We start from the raw sequence: 22,581 nt of genomic DNA on the forward strand, positions 1-22,581 counted from the left end.
GTTCGTGTGTTATTATTATAGTTACAACAAAGCCCTAACATAACCTAAAATCTCAATTTGTCCGCTTCCAATCCTTTAATCCTCTATTTTAGTTATAAAGATATAGTAGAAGACAAATCAACCAAAGCCTTCATGGTAGACAGAAAGAAAAAAGCATGGGAACAAATTGAAAACCATTATAATTGCTCGGCTGAGACTGGACCTCGAAACAGCAAACAATTAAAAGTGCTGTATGAAAATTTAAAAAGAGAAACCAAAAAATCTGTGGCTGAGCAACATGTAAGCCTAGAATAATTGCTGGGGTCAGAAGTGAAAGAATTTAAGCGGTTTTTTTTTAATGAAAAATGACAAGTGAAAATTATTGTAAACAACTGGAATTATAAAGTTTGTCCACCGAGAGATTGGTTGACATAAGAGTCACTAAATTCTATGTAGAGAAAGTACTACCTAGCGCACGTAAAGTTTGAAATATATCCTTCAAGCAGTAACATTTTTGTCTTGAAATTTTGGTCTCATTAATGTATTCTAGTGCATTTTGTAGTGTTGGGTTAATTTAAAATCTCCCAATCTCACTGGATGAAGTATAACATTACAGTATATAATTCAAGTCCATTTTCTGCCTTAAAAGGATGTAATATAGCTGTTAAAATTTTATTTACTATTACTTATATAATTTAACTTCAATTAATTTTAAAATTCTGAAAATGCGCTTGACCTCTTTTCACCCCTTCAATTGTAATCACCAAAAATTGATAACAATGCAACATTTTTGTTTGTTTAATTAATTTATATAAATCTAGCATGGCAACTATAAAGCAAAATTATTAGAGCAAGAGGCAAAACGCGCTGCGAATAATGATAAGGTAGCAAATTTTTCTAATATCTTTAACTCAAGGCAGTTGTAAATATTTGTTTTTGTCATTATAAAAAAAAAAATTATTAAACTTTAAGCGAGAAATTTCTAAAACGGGTGGTGGAGCTGCTGATCTTGTTTTATCTTCGGAGCAAGAAATTTTGTTGGCTAGTATTAGAGAGCAAGTACAACCGTTGCAAAATGAATTTGACAACGCAGCTGACTACTTTAGTAATTTACTATACAAAATAATTATATTTCTATATTAATTTTAAGCTGTGTTGATAACAGATGAAACGGAAATTGTGAATATCCTTGACCCCGAACCTGGTCCCTCTCATCAAGATCAATTCGTGTAATTCAATCCCAACTATCCAAATTGTCCAGAAAAAGAAAACCTGCTGTTACTGTAACAAGCGAAGATTTGAGGAAGCAATATTACCGGGAAAAAATTAGAAATGAAAAAATTCAAAGAACCGTTTTAAATTTACAAGTAAAAAAGTTACGTTTGGAAATAAATAAATTAAAGCATTAATACAATTTAATATGTACTTTTATTTATCTGGCAAATACGGTAGCAATCAATGCATTTCGCACTGCGTAATTTGGGTTATTATTGTTCCCTTCGTGGAAAACGAATTCATCTTCTTCCTCATCCTCAATTGGTTCAAAATAATCTTCAATCTCGTCATTTTGTTCCTTACAGATGTTATGTAGTACTCCACAAGCCACAATCACTTTAACAGTAGTGACTAGTTTGAGTCGTAGACCATTTTTTAAGCAGGGAAATCTGCGCTTAAGAACTCCAAAAAACCTCTCCACTGTATTGCGAGTAGCGATATGAGCCCTATTATAAGCCTCTTGACTGGCATTCATTTGATTCACAGTCACAGGCGTTAAAAGATGCGGTTTACAGGGGTAACCACTGTCGCCTAGTAAGAAGCCACTGCCATATCTACCCATACGAAATTCAACAGGAAGAGGGGAATCGTTAAATATAGTACTGTCATGCACGGATCCTGGCCATCGAGAAATGATATGTAGCAGTTTTAATTCGGAGTCACAAATCGCTTGAACATTGATGCTAAAGTATCCTTTCCTGTTTCTATATAATTCAGCAGTGGGTCCACCAGGGGACTGGATACTCACATGCGTGCAATCGACCGCACCCACAACCCGTGGAAAGCCAGCAATTTGGAAAAATCCCGGTTTTGTTGCCATTAATTCCTGATTGTTATTGGGCATCTTTATATATTGTCGTGAAAGCCGTGCGATTTGACTAGTAACACGCCGAATTATTCTACAAATATTTGATTTGTGAATATGCATGTAATCACCAATTAACTCCAGAAAACCGCCTGTGGCATAAAATCGCAGTGTAACTAAAATCTGCGCACGTGCATCGAGAGATTTATTTCTACGGGTCCTTGGTTCAGTTGCGTCCCCTATTAAATGAACTAAATTCATCAGTGTTGTTTTGTTAAGACGAAATCTTTTCTTAAACTCAACATCATCGTGAAGTTCAAACGGGTTTTCTCGATCACGTATGAATCGAATTCGTCGTGCTGGTCTTCGTGGTGGTTCTACGTCATGTTCATCACTGGATGTAGAAGACAAGTCGGATAGCATCATGTGTTTGTATTTTTAAATTATTTTCAACAAATGTACACGTACACACAGGCTAATAGAAATTAATATTTGGTTAATTGCCCAAATGTCATTTATTACATTAATCAACGATTAACACTTGTTTAACAATCAATTAATGTTTGTGCAACGCAAACTTGTCTTAATTACTCGTTGATGATAGATTAGCATTGACGTTTGTTAAATATTTAACAAACCGTTAATAATTCATTAATTTTTAATTATTCGTTATCAACCGATTAATGGCCAATTAACTTTTGTGCAACCGGGTATTAGAACGGGCGCACTCTAATATTTAATATGCAAAAAAACTGAAGATATGAACGCATGCAAAATGTATGACTTTATTCAAATAATTATTGCTTACTCGCATCCCTAGTTTTTTTGCAAATTCTTCATCAAATGGCATAGATTTAACTAGAAAACTTTTAGACTTACTTGAATAAATTATTAAATTACATATTGGTATGTTTAAAAGTGTAAAGTGTTTCTTTTTAGGAAATAGTACGATTCCTTCCACCACACTTATTGAATTACCCCCACAAATTCTTAAACTAAAATGCAATACCAATGATCAGTTATTAACTTATAGTGACTAATCATTTTGTTACCTATGTGATGACGTTTGAAGCTGATTTCTCTTAACGGTGGCCAAAATCGCCAATTACAATAAATGTTCAAAATGTTCACCGTTATTCTCCAAACACTTGACCACTCTTCGTCTCTTGCTTTCAAAAATATTGTGCAGCATTTCTTGATCTATATTTTGGCAGCAGTGTGTGATTTCCTCTTGCAGCTCTTCTAAATTATTTAAATGTCGTTTGAATACTCGTTCCTTTAGATAACCAAATATTGAAAAATGCAGTGGTGTCAGATCAGGAACAACGTGGCGGAAATGCAGGATTAAGTCCCCGGCTTATCACTTGGTTATTATAAAACTGTTGCAAATAAGCCAAAGTTGCACCTGCAGTGTGTGCTGTGGCCCCATCTTGTTGGAAATACCCAAACTCAAGTTCTTCATCATCCAGTTGATTGATGAATGGTTCTAAAAGTTGTTCTCTGTATCGTTCTCCATTAAGGCTGTTGCACAGTAATAAAACTTTTGGGCGAGGTGTAGTTCAAGTTGCAGAAGTATTCAGAATTCTTGGATCGGTCAAACACGGCAGCAGGTACCCTCTCGAGACATCAAAACATTTTAATTAAATTCTAATTACGGATTTTATTTCTCTATAACTATTTCATAACGTATACTAAATTTGAACTGCATCGAACAAAGTTTAATTTTTAAAGTGATAGTTTTTTGCCTGCTGCACCTAGGTAATTAATTTTAACAAAAAAGTAATACCCAACTTTTGTGGCGGTGAACAGTATTTATGCATCTATAATACGTTCATATAAATATAATTTAGTTTTAAAGTCATTTTCCTACGGGACACAAGTGACGGGACACACGGTATAATTGGGATAAATATTTTCCGTTTCGTGATTGCATTTTGAGTGTCACATTCTGAGATTATATAGTTTTTAGGTTAATAATAATTAGATGATATACCTATTTTAACTTAGGTTTCTTAATTTAATTTTTTTCAATCCATTTTCATAAAGTAAAACGCCCCAAATTAAATAAACCAAATATCTTTACATCAAAACATCACGGATTTTATTTCTCTATGTATTATGGTTTCATAACGTGTACCAAATTTGAACTGCATCGAACAAAATTTAATTTTTAAAGTGATAGTTTTTTGACTGCTGTACCTAGGTAATTAATTTTAACAAAATAGTATATTTCAAACCAAGGTAAGAAAGTGGTTTCTTGCAGACCGCAGGCAAAGATTATAAACCGAGTCGTAGACGAGGTTTGTAAATGCCTAAGGTCTGCAAGGACACTTTCTTAACAAGGTTTGAATACAATTTTTTCCCTACCGGCACAACTTTGTTGAAAAAAGTCAAAAAAGATGGTTATATTCGTGATTAAAACGAAAATTTTGAGAATTGAATAGTAGGCTGTGTTATTTGTTTAATTAACTTGTCATCGCATTTGAAGATTTGAGGTTTGTTCGAAAATTTGATATAAACAGGGTAAAGTAATCTACCTACCTAGCTTATCTGTTTATTTTCCAGATTATATGATTGATCTACCAACTTGCTTTATTGAATTGGCTTTCATTTTTCATTTATCAATAACTTATTTCACTTTTGACACTTTTGACATTTGTATTTTGGTACAGTTTTACCATAAACATTTCATGATTAACTTTCTTACCTTAGCGAGAAAGTTGAATTTTCTCACCTCAAATGAGGTATCCACACCCTACATTTCTAACCGGTAGGGAGAAAAAGTAATACCCAATTTTTGTGGCGGTGAACAGTATTTATGCATCTATAATACTTTCATATAAATATAATTTAGTTTTAAAGTCATTTTCGTGCTTGTCATAAGTGATGGGACACCCGGTACATAGTTTAAATTTTTATTTCATACTATCCGGTAGATGTTCAATTGCATCATCAATTTGAGTCCGGTAAGTAAGTTATAATAACAATATCAGAGCCGGAAAGTGTCACTAAGCAACACCTAACGGGCTGTTTTATTTTTATACATCAAATCTGATATTGAAAAGTGAAAAAGACAAAAAATATTTGACAGTTTAACCTTGAAGTCGTTAGGGCTTTACGTGAATTTAGTAGGCCATTTTGTAGCCTACTCACAACAAATTAATTTGGTGTATAGATAATTAAAATCGTCCGATAAATAAGGGAGCTATGGACTCGTATTTTTTTTTGGACACCTGTATAATTGGTGCTCGATTAAAAAAAGTGTTATATGTAGGTATTAGGTATTTTAATTACTCGCTATTATTAGAATTAGTGATTGGTTTACTTTGTTAAAAAGATAAAAAGGTTATGATACCGCACCGCGGCAATCCGGCCATCTCCTTTCAGGTATATTTTAAAAATGGGATTCATAAGTTGACCATCGCGGCACGCCGGGCCTGCCCCGAGGGTGTCCCGTGAGCCCAGTGCAAGTATCTTCCCAACAAAAGTTGCATTGCGGGCGTTAAGTAGTGATTATGTCAACCCGAGTTTACGACCTCCAGGGGCTGCAGGTAGTTGAGAAGTACATATAGTGGACTGCCTAATAACCGAATTTTATGCGTTTTGTTGACGCTTTTGTTTATTTTTTTGCTTCCAATCTAATTTGTTTTTCCAAAAACTGAGACAGTAGCCCAATGAGATACGTTCTTCTGAATCCAATGCACTTTTTAAATAGTCTCTAAATGAAAAATTGAGCAAAAATAAGGAGAATTACTGAAAAACGTTATTAATTTTTTTTAAAAGAATGAAGCGATTTTTCAAAAAACTGAGACAGTAGCCCCGTGAAATACGTTAATGTTTAACAAAAAATATAGTCACCATAGCTTCAAACATAAACTGTGGAAAAATAATTAGAATCCGTTTAGCGCGCTTTACCATTGCTTGGCCAACCACTAGGCAACAGCCTAATGGTTTCATGAAAGAAGATGGGGCCCATATACTCGTCTGCGAGAAACTGCTAACCACACTCCAACTTTTTGGGATGAGCGTTTTCTGCGATTGCAAGCCCTTCGAAATAGCACACATACTGCGCAGAACCTGCAAAAACATCTAGTGAGGACAAGAGGAGCAAGAATTAGCGACCAAACAGTCTGCAATAGGTTAAGAGAGGCTGAATTGAGAGCAAGACGTTCTGCAAAATTGCCCAAATTGACCAGAGAACATCGTTAAAGAAGATTTGAATTTGAAAGATTACACTTAAACTGGCAACTTCGTCATTGGACTCCTGTCATGTTTAGTGATGAGTCCAAGTTTGTTCTGTCAGGTAATGGTGAAGGTGTAAGAGTCTGGAGGAGGGCTTTAGAACATTTCATGTCAAATACAGTGGATGAAACCGTCCCTTTTGGTGGTGGATCCATAGTGGTTTGGTGGGAATAACAATAAACACTCGTAAGGACCTTGTTTTTCTTCGCAATGATGGCCTAACAGCTCGAAGGAAATTGAAGAGATTTTAGAACGTCAAGTGATCCCAAGAGCAAATGTTGTTGACAAAATTTAGTTTTTATGCAAGGTAATGCCAAACAGCACATTACTCGCATGCAGCGCTGACATAATCGAAAATGTTTGGGAATAATTAGGGAAACGTGTTCGAGGACGTCCAAATCCTCCAATTACAACTGAACAGTTGGCATAGGCTTTAGTTGAAGAACGGGTCAATTTTCCCCAAGATGGGTTGCAAAGGCTTATTCGAAGCCTGCAACGACGTTTGCCAAGCAAGAGATATTAACATCACAATGGGTACAAATTAGCCAAGTTGTCGGACATTTTTAATCCAATTTGATTTCAAACTCTTTATTTTTGCACATGTTAGTACATAAAAGTTAGTAGTAGGTTGCTCCAGTGTCTCTCTGTTTTTAATTTGTTAAAATAAGTTCAATAATTAATGGTTCCTTACATATTTTAAGTTTGAATGAAATCTCTTAAAATATACAAAAAAAATTGTGATGGAGCCGAGTCGAAGACTCGGCCTAGTAACTTACCCGCCATCAATTTAAACCAATCTGAATTGACCCTAGATACCTACCTTGTCCGTGTTAACCCACATAAGTCGTCTTCTAATTCTCGCAAATAGTAAATATCATTTCCAACATAAAAACACATGCCCTTTCAACTGATAATGTCAAATTTCGTTTAAATTTATAAGTACACTAAAAAATTTCAGATTTGTATGCGACAAATGTCTAGTGATTGAGGGATCCTCGAAGATGGATCGGATTGTGGAATCCGTGAGTAAGTGTACGACGCTGGTAGAAAAACTTATCAGTTCCGATAAAGAACGGGAAAAACAAAACAACAGTCCGAATCTTTGAACGGAGCTGTCAAGCCATCTTATGCTGAAATTGTATCTGATAAATCCTCTGTGATCCTCAAACCCAAAATTGATACTCATCAGTCTGTTTCTGTAACTAAAAAAGATCTTTTGGTTAATATCGATCCTGTCAAATCTAATATTAAAATAAGCAAGGTTAGCGATGGTCGTGATGGAAGCGTGATAATCACATGCGATAATTCCGACGATTCCAACAAAATAAAAGAAATGATCTCAAATAATCTGCCTAACTACACTTTTAAGCAGTTATCCACTTTAAATCCAAAAATAAGAGTTTCGTCTATTGATGATTCTATAAAACAAGAACAATTATTGCATTACGTTGTAAATCAAAATAAATCACTTTTTGGAACGAACTACACCTGTAAATTAATCAAATTTTGTAAACTGCGCAACAACGCTTCTCGGTTCCAAGCCGTTCTCGAGGTGGATGTTAAATCTTATAAATCCATTTTGGACTCTGGCAAATTGCTAATCGGATACAGCTATTGTAGGGTCTGGGATGCTGTCGATATTCGACGTTGCTTCAACTGCTCTCGCTTTCATCACCTTTCGAAGCATTGCTCTCAGAGTGAACCTACATGTCCCAAATGTAGTCAGAACCATCTTTTAAAAAATTGCTCGGCCACCAATTTAACGTGCATTAATTGTACTTCTTTGAAGGCTAAACACCCAGACATTGATGTCAACCATGCTGCATGGGATACCAGCAATTGTACAGCGTATAAAACTCAGTTAGGCATATTAAGAGATCGTATGCTCAATGATAAATAGCAATCAAAGGATGCGGCGAGCGATCATATTGAATTGAGTGACGTTTCTGTCTCTTCTCGAGGGTCCTCTTTCTGTTCAGTCTTACTTTCGTGTTACTATAAGAATGTTAGAGGCCTGTGTAGTAGAACTAAATCATTTTACATTGCTTCCCTTGCGCACGATTTCAACATTTTAGCTTTAACCGAGACTTGGCTGAACGACAGCATTAACAACAGTGAGTTGTTCAACATTTCTGATTATAATGTTTATAGGAAGGATAGAAACTGCGGCTTGACTGATCATGTACGTGGAGGAGGTGTTTTAATAGCAGTTGACAATAAATTCAACTCTTCAATCTGCGAAAATGTAGTCTGTGACTTCTTACCTATCATTGACACCTTACTAGTAAGAATTCATTTCAGATTTAGATCACTTTACGTACTAGTTACTTACATTCCTCCGCAATGTGACATCAATTCCTTTACTATATTTTTCGACTTTCTAATGTATTTGCATGTACTATATGGTTCTGACTTACTCATTTTAGGCGATTTTAATGTACCGGACTTTAGTTCTCATGTTTCTAACTCGGCTTCTGTGTCAGCTTCCTGTAGAGTTGTCAATCGTTTTATCAATTTCTACAATTTGAAGCAATGCAATGGCATTTTGAACATGAATGGTCGGCTGCTTGATCTTGTTATGGTTTCTGAGCCCATATGCTGTGAAGTCGGTAAGATTGATCATCCTCTTATCAACGAAGATATCCATCATCCTGCTTTGGAGTTGACTGTCACAATGTGCGTTCGTCATAAGAAGCTTCCCATTCGTAAGTTATCGGAATTTAACTTTAGGAAATGCAATCTTAGTCTGCTCTATTCTGCACTGCAAAGTGTTGAGTGGTCCTTTTTACGTGGTGGTCAGGATGTTGATGCCGCCGTGTCCAGCTTTTACTCGGTACTAAAAGGCGTTTTTCAGCAGTATGTTCCATTGAAGAGATCCAAATCTAACAGTTATCCTGCGTTCTTCGATAGTAACATAATCAAGTCGCTGAAGTTGAAGGATGCTGCCAGGAAAAGATACAAAACTTCTGGGTCAACTGTTGATTGTGAATCATTTAAAGCCATAAGATGTAAACTCAAGACCGACATCAGAACTGCTTACAGCAGTTACGTCAAACGGATGAACAGCGATATAAGATCTAACCCCCGACAGTTTTGGGCATTCATTGAGGATAAAAGAAAATCGAATTTTATTCCGTCTGTCATGACTTACCAGTCTGAGACCATTACAGGTCCGCAAGAGATTGTTAACGGTTTTGCGGATCACTTTTCTAAGTTTTTTACTCCTGCTAAAAATAACACCTACGTACCTCCCGCGTCCAACAACACATTTAGTCTAGATTCGGTGACTGAGGAGTAAGTGCTGACTGCTATTAGGAAGCTGAAGCCGAATATGACCCAGGGTCACGATCAAATCCCGGCGTTCCTGGTTCGGGACTGTGCCTGTGTTTTCGTGGAACCGTTGGCAATCATTTTTAATCTGATTCTGAAGCCTTGTCAATTTCCGGAAAAATGAAAATATTGTAAAATTTGTCCTGTCTACAAGAAGGGTGTAAAAAAGGATATATGCAACTACCGGCCTATCTCAATTATCCCCAACTTCGCGAAGGTCTTTGAATATTTACTTTTTAATTTTTTTAGCTTCAATGTTCATCCAATGATATCCTGCTGTCAGCATGGATTTGTCGGGGGTCGTTCCACTGTAACGAATTTGTGTACAATCACTGAATTTCTAAGTGGTGCTCTGGACGAACGGCGGCAGGTGGATGTAATTTATACGGACTTCTCTAGTGCATTTGATAGCATAGATCACGATATATTGTTCAAAAAACTTGATTCCTTTGGTTTCTCCGACAATCTGCGGTTACTCCTTCGGTCATACTTACATGACCGGTATTTATATGTATATTTGAATGGTTTCAAATCCTACTTTTTTAGACAGGATTCCGGAGTCCCCCAGGGATCAGTTCTGGGTCCGCTGTTTTTCAACATCTACATAAATGACATCGTGGAATCCTTGGACTTGCCATGTTTGCTTTTTGCCGATGACATGAAGGTTTACTCGTTGATTGGTTGCTACGATGATGCCCTACGACTGCAGGATGGTATCGACGACATCGTTCGGTGGTGCGTTGACAATAATTTACATTTGAACTGCGCCAAATGCAAGGTGGTCAGTTTCACCAAGAAAACTAAACCTCTTCTGTTCAATTATAACATCAACGGCAGAATACTTTCGCGTAGTAATTTAGTTCGAGATCTTGGTGTTATTTTTGACTCCAGGCTGTCGTTCACTGACCATATTGAGTCCATCGTCAATTCGTCATTTAAGTCTCTCGGCTTTGTTTTGAGGAACGGCAGAGAATTCTCGGATGTTGACACATTAAAGCTGCTCTACTTCACCTTCGTTCGATCTCGCTTGAAGTATGCATCATTAGTTTGGTCGCCTATGTACAACAATCACATAGCCTCTCTAGAACGTGTTCAACGCAGGTTTTTGAAGAATGGGGTACATATGTTAACTGGTAGTTACCCACCCAGAGGCCATCCAAACGATCTTCTTTTGGGACAGCTTGGAATGTCATCACTACTTTCAAGACGTGCTGAGCACTCAGTGGTTTTCCTGTTCAAATTGATCCATGGTCTTCTCAACTGTTCAGATTTATTATCGCAAGTTACTTTTAAGGTTAATCGTCCGGCTTGTCGCACGAAAAACACATTCTCTCTTCCGACTAGACGGACAAATACTGGACTCTCGTCGCCCGTCGTCCGGATGATGATCAATTACGGAAACATTGAGGATACGGTTGACATATTTTGTTGTGGCATCGATGCTATCAGGAAGTGCTATCTCAACCCTCTTGTTCGAGACCAGCAATAGAATGCTAGTTGCTTGGTATGGCTTGAGATGGTTTTGTTAATTCTCAATGGTGGTTCCATCGTTTCCTTTGGTTTCTGCTTTAGCTTTGTCTCTTAATTCATCAGTACTTAGTTGACCTATAATTGGGACATCCTGTTGGTCAACTTATCAAACAAAAAAAAACAAAAAATTCCATGTCACCTCATTATTTTTTCGAGCAACCCCCACCCTCTTCCACCCCTCGTAGTCGAATTGACACCAAACTCTATTCGGTGGTTACTATTACAGAGTTATTTCCAATGGCAAGATCCGAGATTTTTTTGTTAAAAGTTTCAGCGGTTATCGCCGTCGATCTATGAAGACGTAAATTACTTCATAAGTCCGCCATATTGGAAAAATCCGCAAATAGTAAACATCGTTTCCGACATAAAAACACATGCCCTTTCAAACGGTAAAGTCAAATTTCCATGTTCCCTTATAATTTTTTCGACCTACCCCCACCCTCTTCCACCCCCCGTGGTCCGATTGACACCAAAAGCTTTTCAACTCGAGAGACCACGGGTAAGTTTGTGTTGGTCAAATTTGAAAGCAATCGGTCAAAGCGTTTTTGAGTAATCGTGGGAGAACGAAAAGTGGGACAGACAGACGCACAGACAGACATCATTCTAAAAACTTCATAAACGTGTTCAGAGGACCTCAAAACGTAAAGATCTGATGAAATTAGCAATTCGAAATTTTGGACCGATCACAATAACTTACCTACCTTTGGTCGGTTAAGTTAAAAATATCGAAGTTCAAAAAAGTGAATACTTTTATTTTTTGAGTAGTGTAGTTTTAAAAAACTTTTTTTTTCTATAATTGATTCAAAAAATTGAAATTCACGCATAGTTATCTGTGCCTGAAGTGGGTCATTTTCTGACGTGTATTTTTTTTTGCATTGTTAGTAAGATCGAAACCATAGAAACCATACAAAACAGTGTGTGAAATGCAATTTCACGCATACGACTATTTCTGTTTTTCATTTCACGCACTGTTTTTTATTAGTTACCTAGCAACATGGTCACTGCATTGAAACTTCAGAGTTCCTTCAAAAATTTGAATTTTTAATTTCAATTTTTTGAATCAATTATAGAAAAAATATTGTTTATATTTCGTGCGCGAAGATGTTTTTGTGCATTCAAAGGCTTATACTGCCTCGACCTTCGTCTCGGCGTAAAAGATCTTTTCATGCACAAAAAACACTCTCTTCGCGCACTTAATATAAAAATAACTATATTGTCTTAAAATTTTGGTTAAAAGAGTTTAATCAGTAAACTGTTGAATCACAAAACGAGGATATTTAAATGTACATGAAAAAATATGGAAAAAAATTTTCAGACAAAAAAATCAATTATTGCAAAAATGATAGTATGTACAGGGTTATTCTAAATGATTGTAGTCGAAGTAGGCCATGCCCATGTTATTACATTTTTGCCGCTTTCATGTGAACTGTCAGTTTTGTCGCTGTCACTGTCATTTTTTAGCTTTAGTGCGGTGATGAGATTTTTATTTATTTTTGTTAAATTAACGATTGAATCCAGAAAAATTGAGTTGTTTTGCACCCAATTTAACTCCCGTGTGTACTCACTTATTCACATCATTTTGATGTTTTTTTTTTATGTGGAGCGGCAACCATAAATTTTACATTGAGTTTTCACGCCTACTTCGACTACAATCATTTAGAATAACCCTGTACAATGTAAACAAAGATATACAGGTGGACCATCGTATGGCATTTTGAAGATTTAACCTATTTCTAGTTGTTAAAAAAAATTGAAACTTGCAGGTAACAATCTTCAATTAAAGTACTACACCATAGTAATTTTATTTTTTTGAATTAAGTTTCTAAACAGCGTCGAGACGCTATAAAGTGAAAAAAATCAGAAATCCAATTTTCTTTTTTTTAATAATTACATTTAAAATATTATGGAGAATGTATTCCCGAAATTTAAAATTTGATAGGAACCTTTGATTTTAAATTAATTGAGATTTTGTGATTTTTGTCGTGAAAGTATAAGGGATTTATTGCTGTAACTTCTGTCCGCAACAAATTTGCGTTCACAATGCCCGCTGTAAAGTATTACAACCAACCATAAATCACAAAAGGTACCTCTGACGAGCCGAGGGTAGTGTTTATTTCAGGGCCGGACTTAAAATTTTTTTGTTAATCAGATTCAGATAAAATAGTTGATTTTTAATTGGATGGAGGCGCTCCATCTTGTTGGAACCACAACCGAAACCTTTCATTTACTGGGACAATTGCATCTAGCAAATCATTTAGCTCGTCTTGCAAAAAGGTGGTGTATCTCTCACCATTCATTGGCCCTTCAAAAAAAAAACGGCCCCACAATCCTATTGTTGACAACACCTCCAGAGACATTAAGGGACCAGCGATTTTAGATATCTTGTTCCCTCATCCAATGCGGATTTTGTATTGCCCAATAGTGTAATAGTATATTGTAAGTATATCAAGAGTTGAAAATGAAAGATTTCACACGAGTTTGCAGAATTGAGCCACAAGCCGTAGGCGCGTGGCTTAAACAAACGAGTGTGAAATCGAATTTTCGACACGTGGTATACACGATATTTTTCCGACGACCACAAAAAAAAAACGCTAATATTCGGCATCCCTTCAAACTTCAAATATTATTCGACAGAGCTGCGGACAAAACATACATTGGTGGCCATGGTTATTACAACCGTGTGCAATCATTTCATTGCGCACAGGCTAGAAGGTATCTGATTGGCTAACCAGTTTCATTGCACACGGGTTCGCTATTTGCATGCAATACCCAACTTTCACTAATAGTTATTTGTGCGAATTTACGCATTTTTCATAGTGGTCGTCGGAAAATTGTGTTTTCAGACGACCACTGTGAAATATGGCACATTTCACACGGTTTTTCCTTAGTGAAAATTTAAAATTGCAAACGATTTCAACACGAACACGAACGAACAGCCTAACCGTGTACAATGAAAAATTTGAGAAATCTGATTGGCCGACAGCTGTGTGTTTTTATATTGTACACGGGCCGATGATTAACGATGTCTATCTCCGCGCAACGGCATAATTATTTTGTCCGCAGCTCTGTCGAATGATATTTGAAGTTTGAAGGGATGCCGAATATTAGCGTTTTTTTTGTGGTCGTCGGAAAAATATCGTGTATACCACGTGTTGAAAATTCGATTTCACACTCGTTTGCTTAAGCCACGCGCCTACGGCTTGTGGCTCAATTCTGCAAACTCGTGTGAAATCTTTCATTTTCAACTCTTGATATACAATATACTATTATTTACCGCACCATTATTTTTCACACAACATTCGTCGGTAAACACAACTCTTTCAAAAAAATGTTCATCATTCCGGATTTTTTCCTCTGCCCATTCGCAAAAGTCACTCGATTTGCAAAATCTTCACCATGTAACTCTTGGTGTGGTTTCAGATGGTACGGGTGATATTAAACTAAACATTTTGTTACAATCAGGTAAATTCTTAAAAGAACAGCAAGCAGGTAAATTTTCAAAATTCAAATAAATCATTTTTCCTAGTACTTAACAAATCTAATAAACCGAGAAAATACCCTTGAGTAGATAGGATTTGAATAGTGGCTACTTAAATTTTCAACTAATCTTGATTTTACCTGGATTAATAAGCGGGTAAAATAACTAGCTAAATGTAATTCGTTCTTCGATGCTTAGCATTGAATGAGTAAGCAAAACTATTTTAACAATCAGTCACTTTCAAAAATTCAATTCAAAAATAGAAGATTCAAGTACTGACCTGGATCTTATTACTCATAGCTCGTGTCGATGGTACAGTTGTGGAATTAAAATTTCGGGCAGTATTGTCAATGCCATGATATAAACTCTAAAACAACCTTTACGTTAATAACCTTATTTTTTACTCTTGTTGTAAATCAGCCTGACACCAGTTGACGAGGTTTGTCAGTTAAGAACTCGGGTATAAATAAACGTGTTTTCCATTACATTATTTAATATTTCGATTTATTCAATTACTATACCAATCTAAATTCCGTTTTGCATATCATCATAATGTACGCATTACGTAGATGCAGTGGAAGAAAAAAAATCTGATAGCTTTAATAATTTGATAATAAATTGCTATCAAAATCAACTTTCACATCAATTTTGTTTTCAAAAAAATAATTATGCCATGTTATAGTATCAAAATTCAAGATCATTTCCTCCAATTTTTATCTTTTTTTGACCATTTTAAATAGGTTAAATTTAAAAAATGCCATACGATGGTCCACCCTGTATATACTCGTAGAGGTATTTTCATATTTGGTGGCGGAAACAAAAGACTGAGAAATGTCACAAAAATGTATTGTCAGTGTCAAATTTCTCATAAACGCGGTAAAAAGGATGTCTAGGTAAATTTAAATTTTCGCTAAATACAGCGTGTTTATAAATGTCTGTTATCACGTTGCCTTTGAAAAAAGCTAATTCTCTACAAAATCGTGAACTTGACTAGCAATGCACGTCAAAATAATTATACGTCAAGTAGACAGATTGTGAAAGATGGAATTCGAACAAAATAAATTCATTTTAGAGGCTTATTTTAGGAACGGTATAGGTAACGATGGTGTCTGGGCATACTCTGTCGAGCCTTATCTCGATCAATTCCGCATCAGATTTCCAGATTACCATCATTGTCTACGTCAGAAAATCAGACGAACTTTAGAACGCATTCAGGAAACTGGGAGCGTCGTAAAAAGCAAGTCTTCAGGTAGGCCACCAGTTGCTCAAGACATTGTGGAAGATATCCGCGAAAGAATTGAAGATAATCCAAACATTTCTTTGCGGAGATTGGCACTTCAGTCTAAATCCACTGATCTGCTCCTCTGCTCTCGTTTGCTTTTCTCACCATTCGTATGTTCATCTGGTAACCCTAAGCTCTTCTAGGGTGCTATCATCCGGACCAGATGAATCCTGTTTTTTTTTTGAGATTGTTCCTCCTCTAACCTTCATTCTTTTTCAACCTGGCTTAAGACAGATTTGACTGAAATCAAATCTGCCTGAATTGGATAAGTCTATTTCACGTTTACCTACCACTTATACAGGGTTATTATAAATGTTTGTAGTCAACGAGCCCATGAAAACAAATGAAATTTTTTCTTTTGCCGTTCATAGTTCAATACGAAAATGATACGAAGTAGATTATTATTCTTGACATTAGGAGGTTATGTTTACCTTCGAAAAATTCTTTGAATTATTAACCACAACAGTGAAGATTCGTTTAAAGAGATTGTTCCAACGTTTTAATACCGTGAGTAACAGTGACTTAAATCCATCAAGACGGGATTTGTTATCAAAGTGAATTTTAAAGTTCATATAGTTCAATCCATCTCATACGGACAATAAAATTTAATTTTCTCTATTTCAGTTTTGTAAACTTATCCACTGGTGTTTAACCGCAGGTGTGTAGAACTGAATTGTTGCTGTTAAATTATTCAATGGGTACTGAATCATTTTTGTTTTAAAAGTTTCGAGGAAACAATGTTAAGTACCACAAGATTCCAAAACTGTTGATGGAAAATGAGAGAATGAAATCATTGTAAATAGACATTTTATTTATGTGTTATATGGCAACAAATTAAAGCTATTTAACTGTCCAGCAAGGTTTTATTGTTGTTAATGTGCATTAAATGATTTCCAATGTTATAATGTGGAGGAGCAGGATACACAAGATGGGCGACGTCAGACAGGTGGATGTGTTGATCCAATCTGGAATAGTTGTTAATGAAATCAGCAACAAATATGGAAGAGGAGGTATACTTATTAGTTCTAACGTCTCCCTGAGTACATCAGGTTATGAACTTACAGCAGGACCACAAGGGTGTAGTAAAGGGGGAGGCCAAGTGGGCCCGGCCCACCCCAGAATCCTTCTGGCCCACTCCAGAATAAAAGTAAAACACATTAAAAACAAGATACATCTGCAATATCTATCTATCATCTGTCTGGTTTAAAGTCTGGCCCACCCCAGCAAAAAATCATTGCTACGCCCTTGCAGGACCATGCCTTGTTGGAAAAGAATGACAAATCCAAAGTTCTGTTATCATTTAGGTTGTTTAAAAACCAGCTGCAATATGCAACACGACATGGATAATCTGCTGGTTTCAGTTCTTGAAACAATGACATTTTATAAGGGTGCAAATTTAATCTTTTCTTCACAATTTTCTGACATGTGCTCAGTGGTCAGTGCTACACCTGACTGTGCTGACAGCAATGATGTTCTGGGATTTTGTTCCATTCTCTCTCTCAAAACTTCACCAACTTGAAGCCTTCTCGATAACTTTTCCTTTGAAGCATCTCTAGTTTTGTCTATTCACAATCCATCGAATGTGGGTCATTAAAGATTGTTCCTCTATCTCTAAATTAGGAAACTTTGCGAGATATTGATCCTTACATGATTGCATTCTGTTTTCATCTCGTACACCATTTTAATAAAATGAAATAATAATGAAAGTAGTCTGTTCCACGGTGTACCCCATTGCAATCCTAAAAATCAAAATGTGTTTAGGAGAAACTGATAATTAGAAGAGAGAATTTGGAAGAGAACAGTTAACCTGAAAATAAATTTACTTGAAACTTACAGAATTTTACTAACCTAACCTTGATCACTGTTGTATACTCATCGTCGTCGTCTGTGGTCTTAACACTCTTAACTTTTACTAAAGACTTATTTTGATTCGAAGGAAAAAAATGCGGTAATCAAGTGATTTGACATTAACAGCGACTTTTACCGTTTCAGTTGGTCAGGAGCTCACTCATACCAATATTCCACTAGATACAGTGCACAATCGAAACAAGGCGGCACAAATTCATGGCCTACTTGGACTACAAACATTTATAATAACCCTGTACTACGGCTATCACTTTATTGGTAAAAGGATAAAACATTGATGGCATTGACATTTTGCACTGACATTTGTTGTCAGATTACACTTAACTTCAAATTTATTATAGTACTGGTTACCACTTGTATGAATCTAATTTCATGGCAAACCGCGATCACAGACATTTATAAACACCCTGTAGATTGAAAAAATAAATTCTAAGGAAACCAATTTTTGTCAATGATTCAAAAGGAAAAGTTATTCTCATATAATCAAACGTATTACAAATTTTGTCTCTAGTTCGACGATAAATAATTTTCTTATTGCCAATTTGCTGCATTTCTGTCGAAATCAGGAACGTCTTTGAGAAATTTGACACTGACAATACAAATTTGTGACATTTCTCAGTCTTTTTTTATTTCCGCCATCAAATATGAAAATATCTCTACATCATTACCTTGCAGTGTTGCCTTGGTGAATTTAAGATAATTTTTACAATTTCCTAAACTTCTAAATTCTCTATTATGCAGAATCGGATATTGATAGTGAGTGATCTTGTACCTTGAGATAATATATACGATTAGAGGTAGTTTTCATGACATTTTAATACATTTTTTTTCTAATTCGGTATCGAAAACTGTTACATTTCCACATTCATTTCGGTTAGGAAAAGTACTACTTTTCCTACCTAGTTAGGAACAGTAAAACAAATGAAAACCAGCAATTATATTAAGTATTTATTATAAATATGTACTACAACATTATTGCATTCTTTTAACAAACAAAGTAACAAAGTATGTCCTGAATATTTCTAATAAATCCAAACCTTCAAAATTGCCTGGTGATATTGTAAATTCTCGCCTGACGTTTGTTTTAGTGTCTGGAATCTGGATAATGATATAAGACCCCTTGTCTGTAATGTTCTTCACGTCAAGAAAAGTCAATTCCTCGCGACGGCATGCCCCACTGATCCCGATTATCAACATCACCTTTAAAGAGTAAAACAGTTATTTTTTGAATCACATAAAAGTCACCTTTACCTTCATCATTAAATAAGTGCCATTATCCGCTTCCCTTAGGAACTTTTCTATCTCCATAATGTCGAGCCTTTGAGTTTTCTTGATTTTTGCTCAAAATAGGCCAGTAGAACTTCTTCAGTAATATCACGCACTCGCTTTTCACGGCACCAATCCTCAAATTGTTGGTAAGCTTTATCATGTTTTTTTCCGCGATTTCACGGGTAATAACTTATTGACTGCTAATGCTGCTGATTCTTCTACGTCCGAGCTAACAAATTCAGCATCTTCGGACATTTTTAATCGCAAATACATTCACAACTAAACGAACTCGCAAATTTTTCTAATGTGAAAATTTGTGTTTACATTGATTCCATAACGACCAAAATGAGCTACTCGATTTTTCGAATTTTGTATCCAAAATTTTCAATAAATCCTCAAGAGGTAAGGGTTTTCTCTACCTCATTAGAAAAAATTATGTGTGCAACACGAAGGAAAAGTGTTTTTTTCCGTACTTGACGCGTTTTTAATCTCGACTACGTCTCGATTAAAAATCCCGCATCTCGTACGGAAAAAAGTCACTTTTCCTATCTCGTTGCACAAATAACTATTTCGAAACCTGACCTGACCTGACCTGACCTGTTAAGTGCCACTTTTAAAGACCGCCAAATCAGAAAATAAGTCCAATAGAATTTTTTTAACATTTTTCTCACGTTTATGGTAATCTCTTCTACACCGTAGTGCATGGGAAGTGCGCCATTTTCGGGACACCGGTATAACAACGATGAGTGTCGTAAACGGACTGGCTGGGATGTTTTTAGTAGTGGTCGGCAACACCAAACATTTTACTGATGCTTGAAAATTATTGATATTTGATTTGAAAATCAGCGTGTGCTCTTATTAACCTTGCTGTGCCTGTTGTTAACTCCACACAAACTGATATTTGTATTGTAGCATGGCAAATTTAACTTTTTCAAAACTGATTCTGTAATGAAATTGGACTGTGACCCACCGTCGAGGAAAGCTCGTAACTGGGTGAAATTACCTGCGTGATCTCGGACTTGCACCATTGCTGTTGACAAAATTACATTGATTGGAGTGCTCGAATTTAGGACATTTACTTCATTGTTAATTTCACCCAATTGCTCCGATGTGTTCTTATGTAATAATGTGTTGTGTGTATTACTGCCACACACCCGGCAATAACCACCTGTGCAGCTGTCTGAGTCATGATTGGTTTTTAAGCAATTTTTACAAAGTTTTCGTTTGTTTATTTGCTCCGTTCTGCTACCGCTAAACTGAGAAACTCCTTGCATTGATACAAGGCATGATTTGACTTGTATAAGTATTTTTTTGTGGTACTTTAAATTTTGACGCTAACAAACGATTTTTGTAATTGAAGATTAGAATACAGAGGTATTGGTCAAAATTGAATCTGATGTCGTTTTATACTTTTATAGTGCTATTCTCTAAAATTTCACTACACGATGTAAAAAGTTACAGTATGTAGCTAACAGAGCAATGTAAGGAACGTCCTTACAGAGATACATAAAATTCGTATTCTCTAAATACCTCTGTAAGCATTTGCCTTACAGAGCTATTTAATACATTTGAAAATTAGTGGAGTAAGCTTTGCCAGAATGAACAATACAAATTTCGTACTTATCAAAAGTGGAAAGTGTCAGAATGAACATTGCAAAACGTAAAAGGTGCCAAAACACAACTTCCGAACAATACGAAGAATATGTGAAACTAATGGAAACAGATGATATTTTTCGTTCTGGCAAATTAACTCCAACGATTTCACCAAATTACATTTTGGAATCTTGGGATAATTTGACCAATAAATTAAACGCGATTGGTGCTGGTCCCGTTTTATCGTCAAAAGAATGGGCAAAGGTAAGAAATACATTTTTTATTACTTCGTCTATTCATATTTATAAATTGACAGCGATTTGGTGACTGGAAAAATGCCACTAGAGCGAAATATAGAAAAATTGCCGCAAGCAGACTAAAAACTGGTGGCGGTGTCGGTGAAGAAATTAAATTGTCAGCGTTAGAAGATCGAGGTCTTGCTGTTTGGGGCAAGGTGGTGGTGACGGGATCTCCAGAAGTTCTTGTAGTTGCGGGTTTGCAGCAGCAGAGAAAAAATCATTCACCCCAACCTGGTTGTAGCGGCGATGATAATAGAATTAGTGACGAACACATTTCACTGGATAATGAGATAAAAGAAGCGACGGCAATGTTTGAAAAAGAAAATTCTCCTGAACAAAGTAAACCTATTTGTGAACATAAATTTAGCGTAAGAAAAAATGTAAAAAGAAAACTTTTTAAAAGAACAAGGATGCCAAAAGAAAATCGCTCCATTAAAACAATAGGAGAGGAATTGCTTGAAGAATATAAAAAAGATAATTATAATGAAAAACAGCTGAAATTGGAAGAAAAGAAATTAGAATTAGAAGCAGCGAAGTTTAAATTTGAAGTAGAAAAATACAAATTTGAAAACCCTACTTTTGCGCATCACATGCAAGAATTCGACCCTCAGAATCACCAATCGTCATAACATTTATGCTGTGAAATCCTTTTCTATTAATATAAACATGAGGAGGGTGATTCTCATCAGTGATCGGTGGAGTTATTATTGCAATATGCGATCCATCAATGCATCCTAAAACACCTCTAAAACCTGTTTTTTCAAAAAATTTCTGTTTTATTTGGGCCTTTTCGGCAGGTTCTGTCGGAAATTGAATCCATTCGGGCATTAATATATCAACAATAAGGCGACAAATTTCATTTACTGATCGACTAATCGATGTCTGACTAACAGAAACCCAGAAACAAGCACCTACTGCATGCTGATAAGATCCTTTTGCCAAAAAATGCAGAGTGGAGAGAACTCTCAAAAAAAGTGGTAAGCCGGTTGATCTGATGCGGCCTGGAACGTAAGGCCTCAACCATTCAATTAAATTTTGGGTTAATTCTTTAGATAACCTAAAGTTATTCATAAATTCACTGTCTGGAGCCTCGAATGGATTCATTTAGTCACGCAGACGTCGGCGTTCAATTCGCATGTGATTTCTACGATAATAATATGTTTTTTTACAGATAAGAATAGGGTGGGTAAGTATATGGAAAAAGCTTTACCTTCTGTCATATTCATCTAGCAGAAGATATATTATTATTGGGACAACTCTGTCGGCGTTGTTCATGTTTATATTTGTGATAGTGAGTCGGTAAAATCGGTAGAACCAGGCAGAATTAAGAAGAAACCAAACGTCAAGATTACATGGAGTGACATTTATTATGACTTACAGAGGCTTTACAGTGCTTATGGTGACGATTTGTCGCATCATAAATTTACAGCGACTGTAAGCTATAGAATGTATGTTACAGAGACAATTTCCCTTAGAGAATCCTACTTTGTGTTACAGACTGTAGCTTATAGAGTTATAGAGTTACAGTGGGCAACTTTTGCTTAGAGAATAGCACCATTATATTTATTCATATTCACTGTAACAATTAATTGTGTGAAAGAATGTTTAATTTTCTTTGTTGTCTCACGAGCAA

At 35.9% G+C, this 22,581-nt stretch overlaps 1 protein-coding gene and 2 long non-coding RNA genes across 4 annotated transcripts; 1 reads left to right on the top strand and 2 right to left on the bottom strand.

Moving 5' to 3' along the window:
• Positions 1 to 1,178: 1,178 nt before the first annotated feature.
• LOC138124093 (putative nuclease HARBI1) lies at positions 1,179 to 2,562 on the bottom strand. Its single transcript, XM_069039024.1, has one exon. The coding sequence runs from the start codon at positions 2,483 to 2,485 to the stop codon at positions 1,412 to 1,414; it is 1,074 nt and encodes a 357-aa protein (XP_068895125.1). The 5' UTR covers positions 2,486 to 2,562; the 3' UTR covers positions 1,179 to 1,411.
• A 12,977-nt stretch (positions 2,563 to 15,539) lies between these two features.
• LOC138123627 (uncharacterized) lies at positions 15,540 to 16,774 on the top strand. Its single transcript, XR_011156869.1, has 2 exons — positions 15,540 to 16,428; positions 16,546 to 16,774. It is a non-coding gene; the product is annotated as an uncharacterized lncRNA (long non-coding RNA).
• Positions 16,712 to 18,239, bottom strand: LOC138123626 (uncharacterized). 2 transcript variants are annotated; one of them, XR_011156868.1, is made up of 2 exons: positions 16,984 to 18,239; positions 16,712 to 16,886 (listed from the first exon to the last, which is right to left on the bottom strand). It is a non-coding gene; the product is annotated as an uncharacterized lncRNA (long non-coding RNA). The 2 variants fall into 2 exon arrangements; XR_011156867.1 differs by having other exon boundaries at positions 16,938 to 18,239.
• Between the last annotated feature and the right edge of the window lie 4,342 nt (positions 18,240 to 22,581).

This window comes from Tenebrio molitor, chromosome 2, assembly GCF_963966145.1.
Source record: "Tenebrio molitor chromosome 2, icTenMoli1.1, whole genome shotgun sequence".
NCBI lineage: Eukaryota > Metazoa > Arthropoda > Insecta > Coleoptera > Tenebrionidae > Tenebrio > Tenebrio molitor.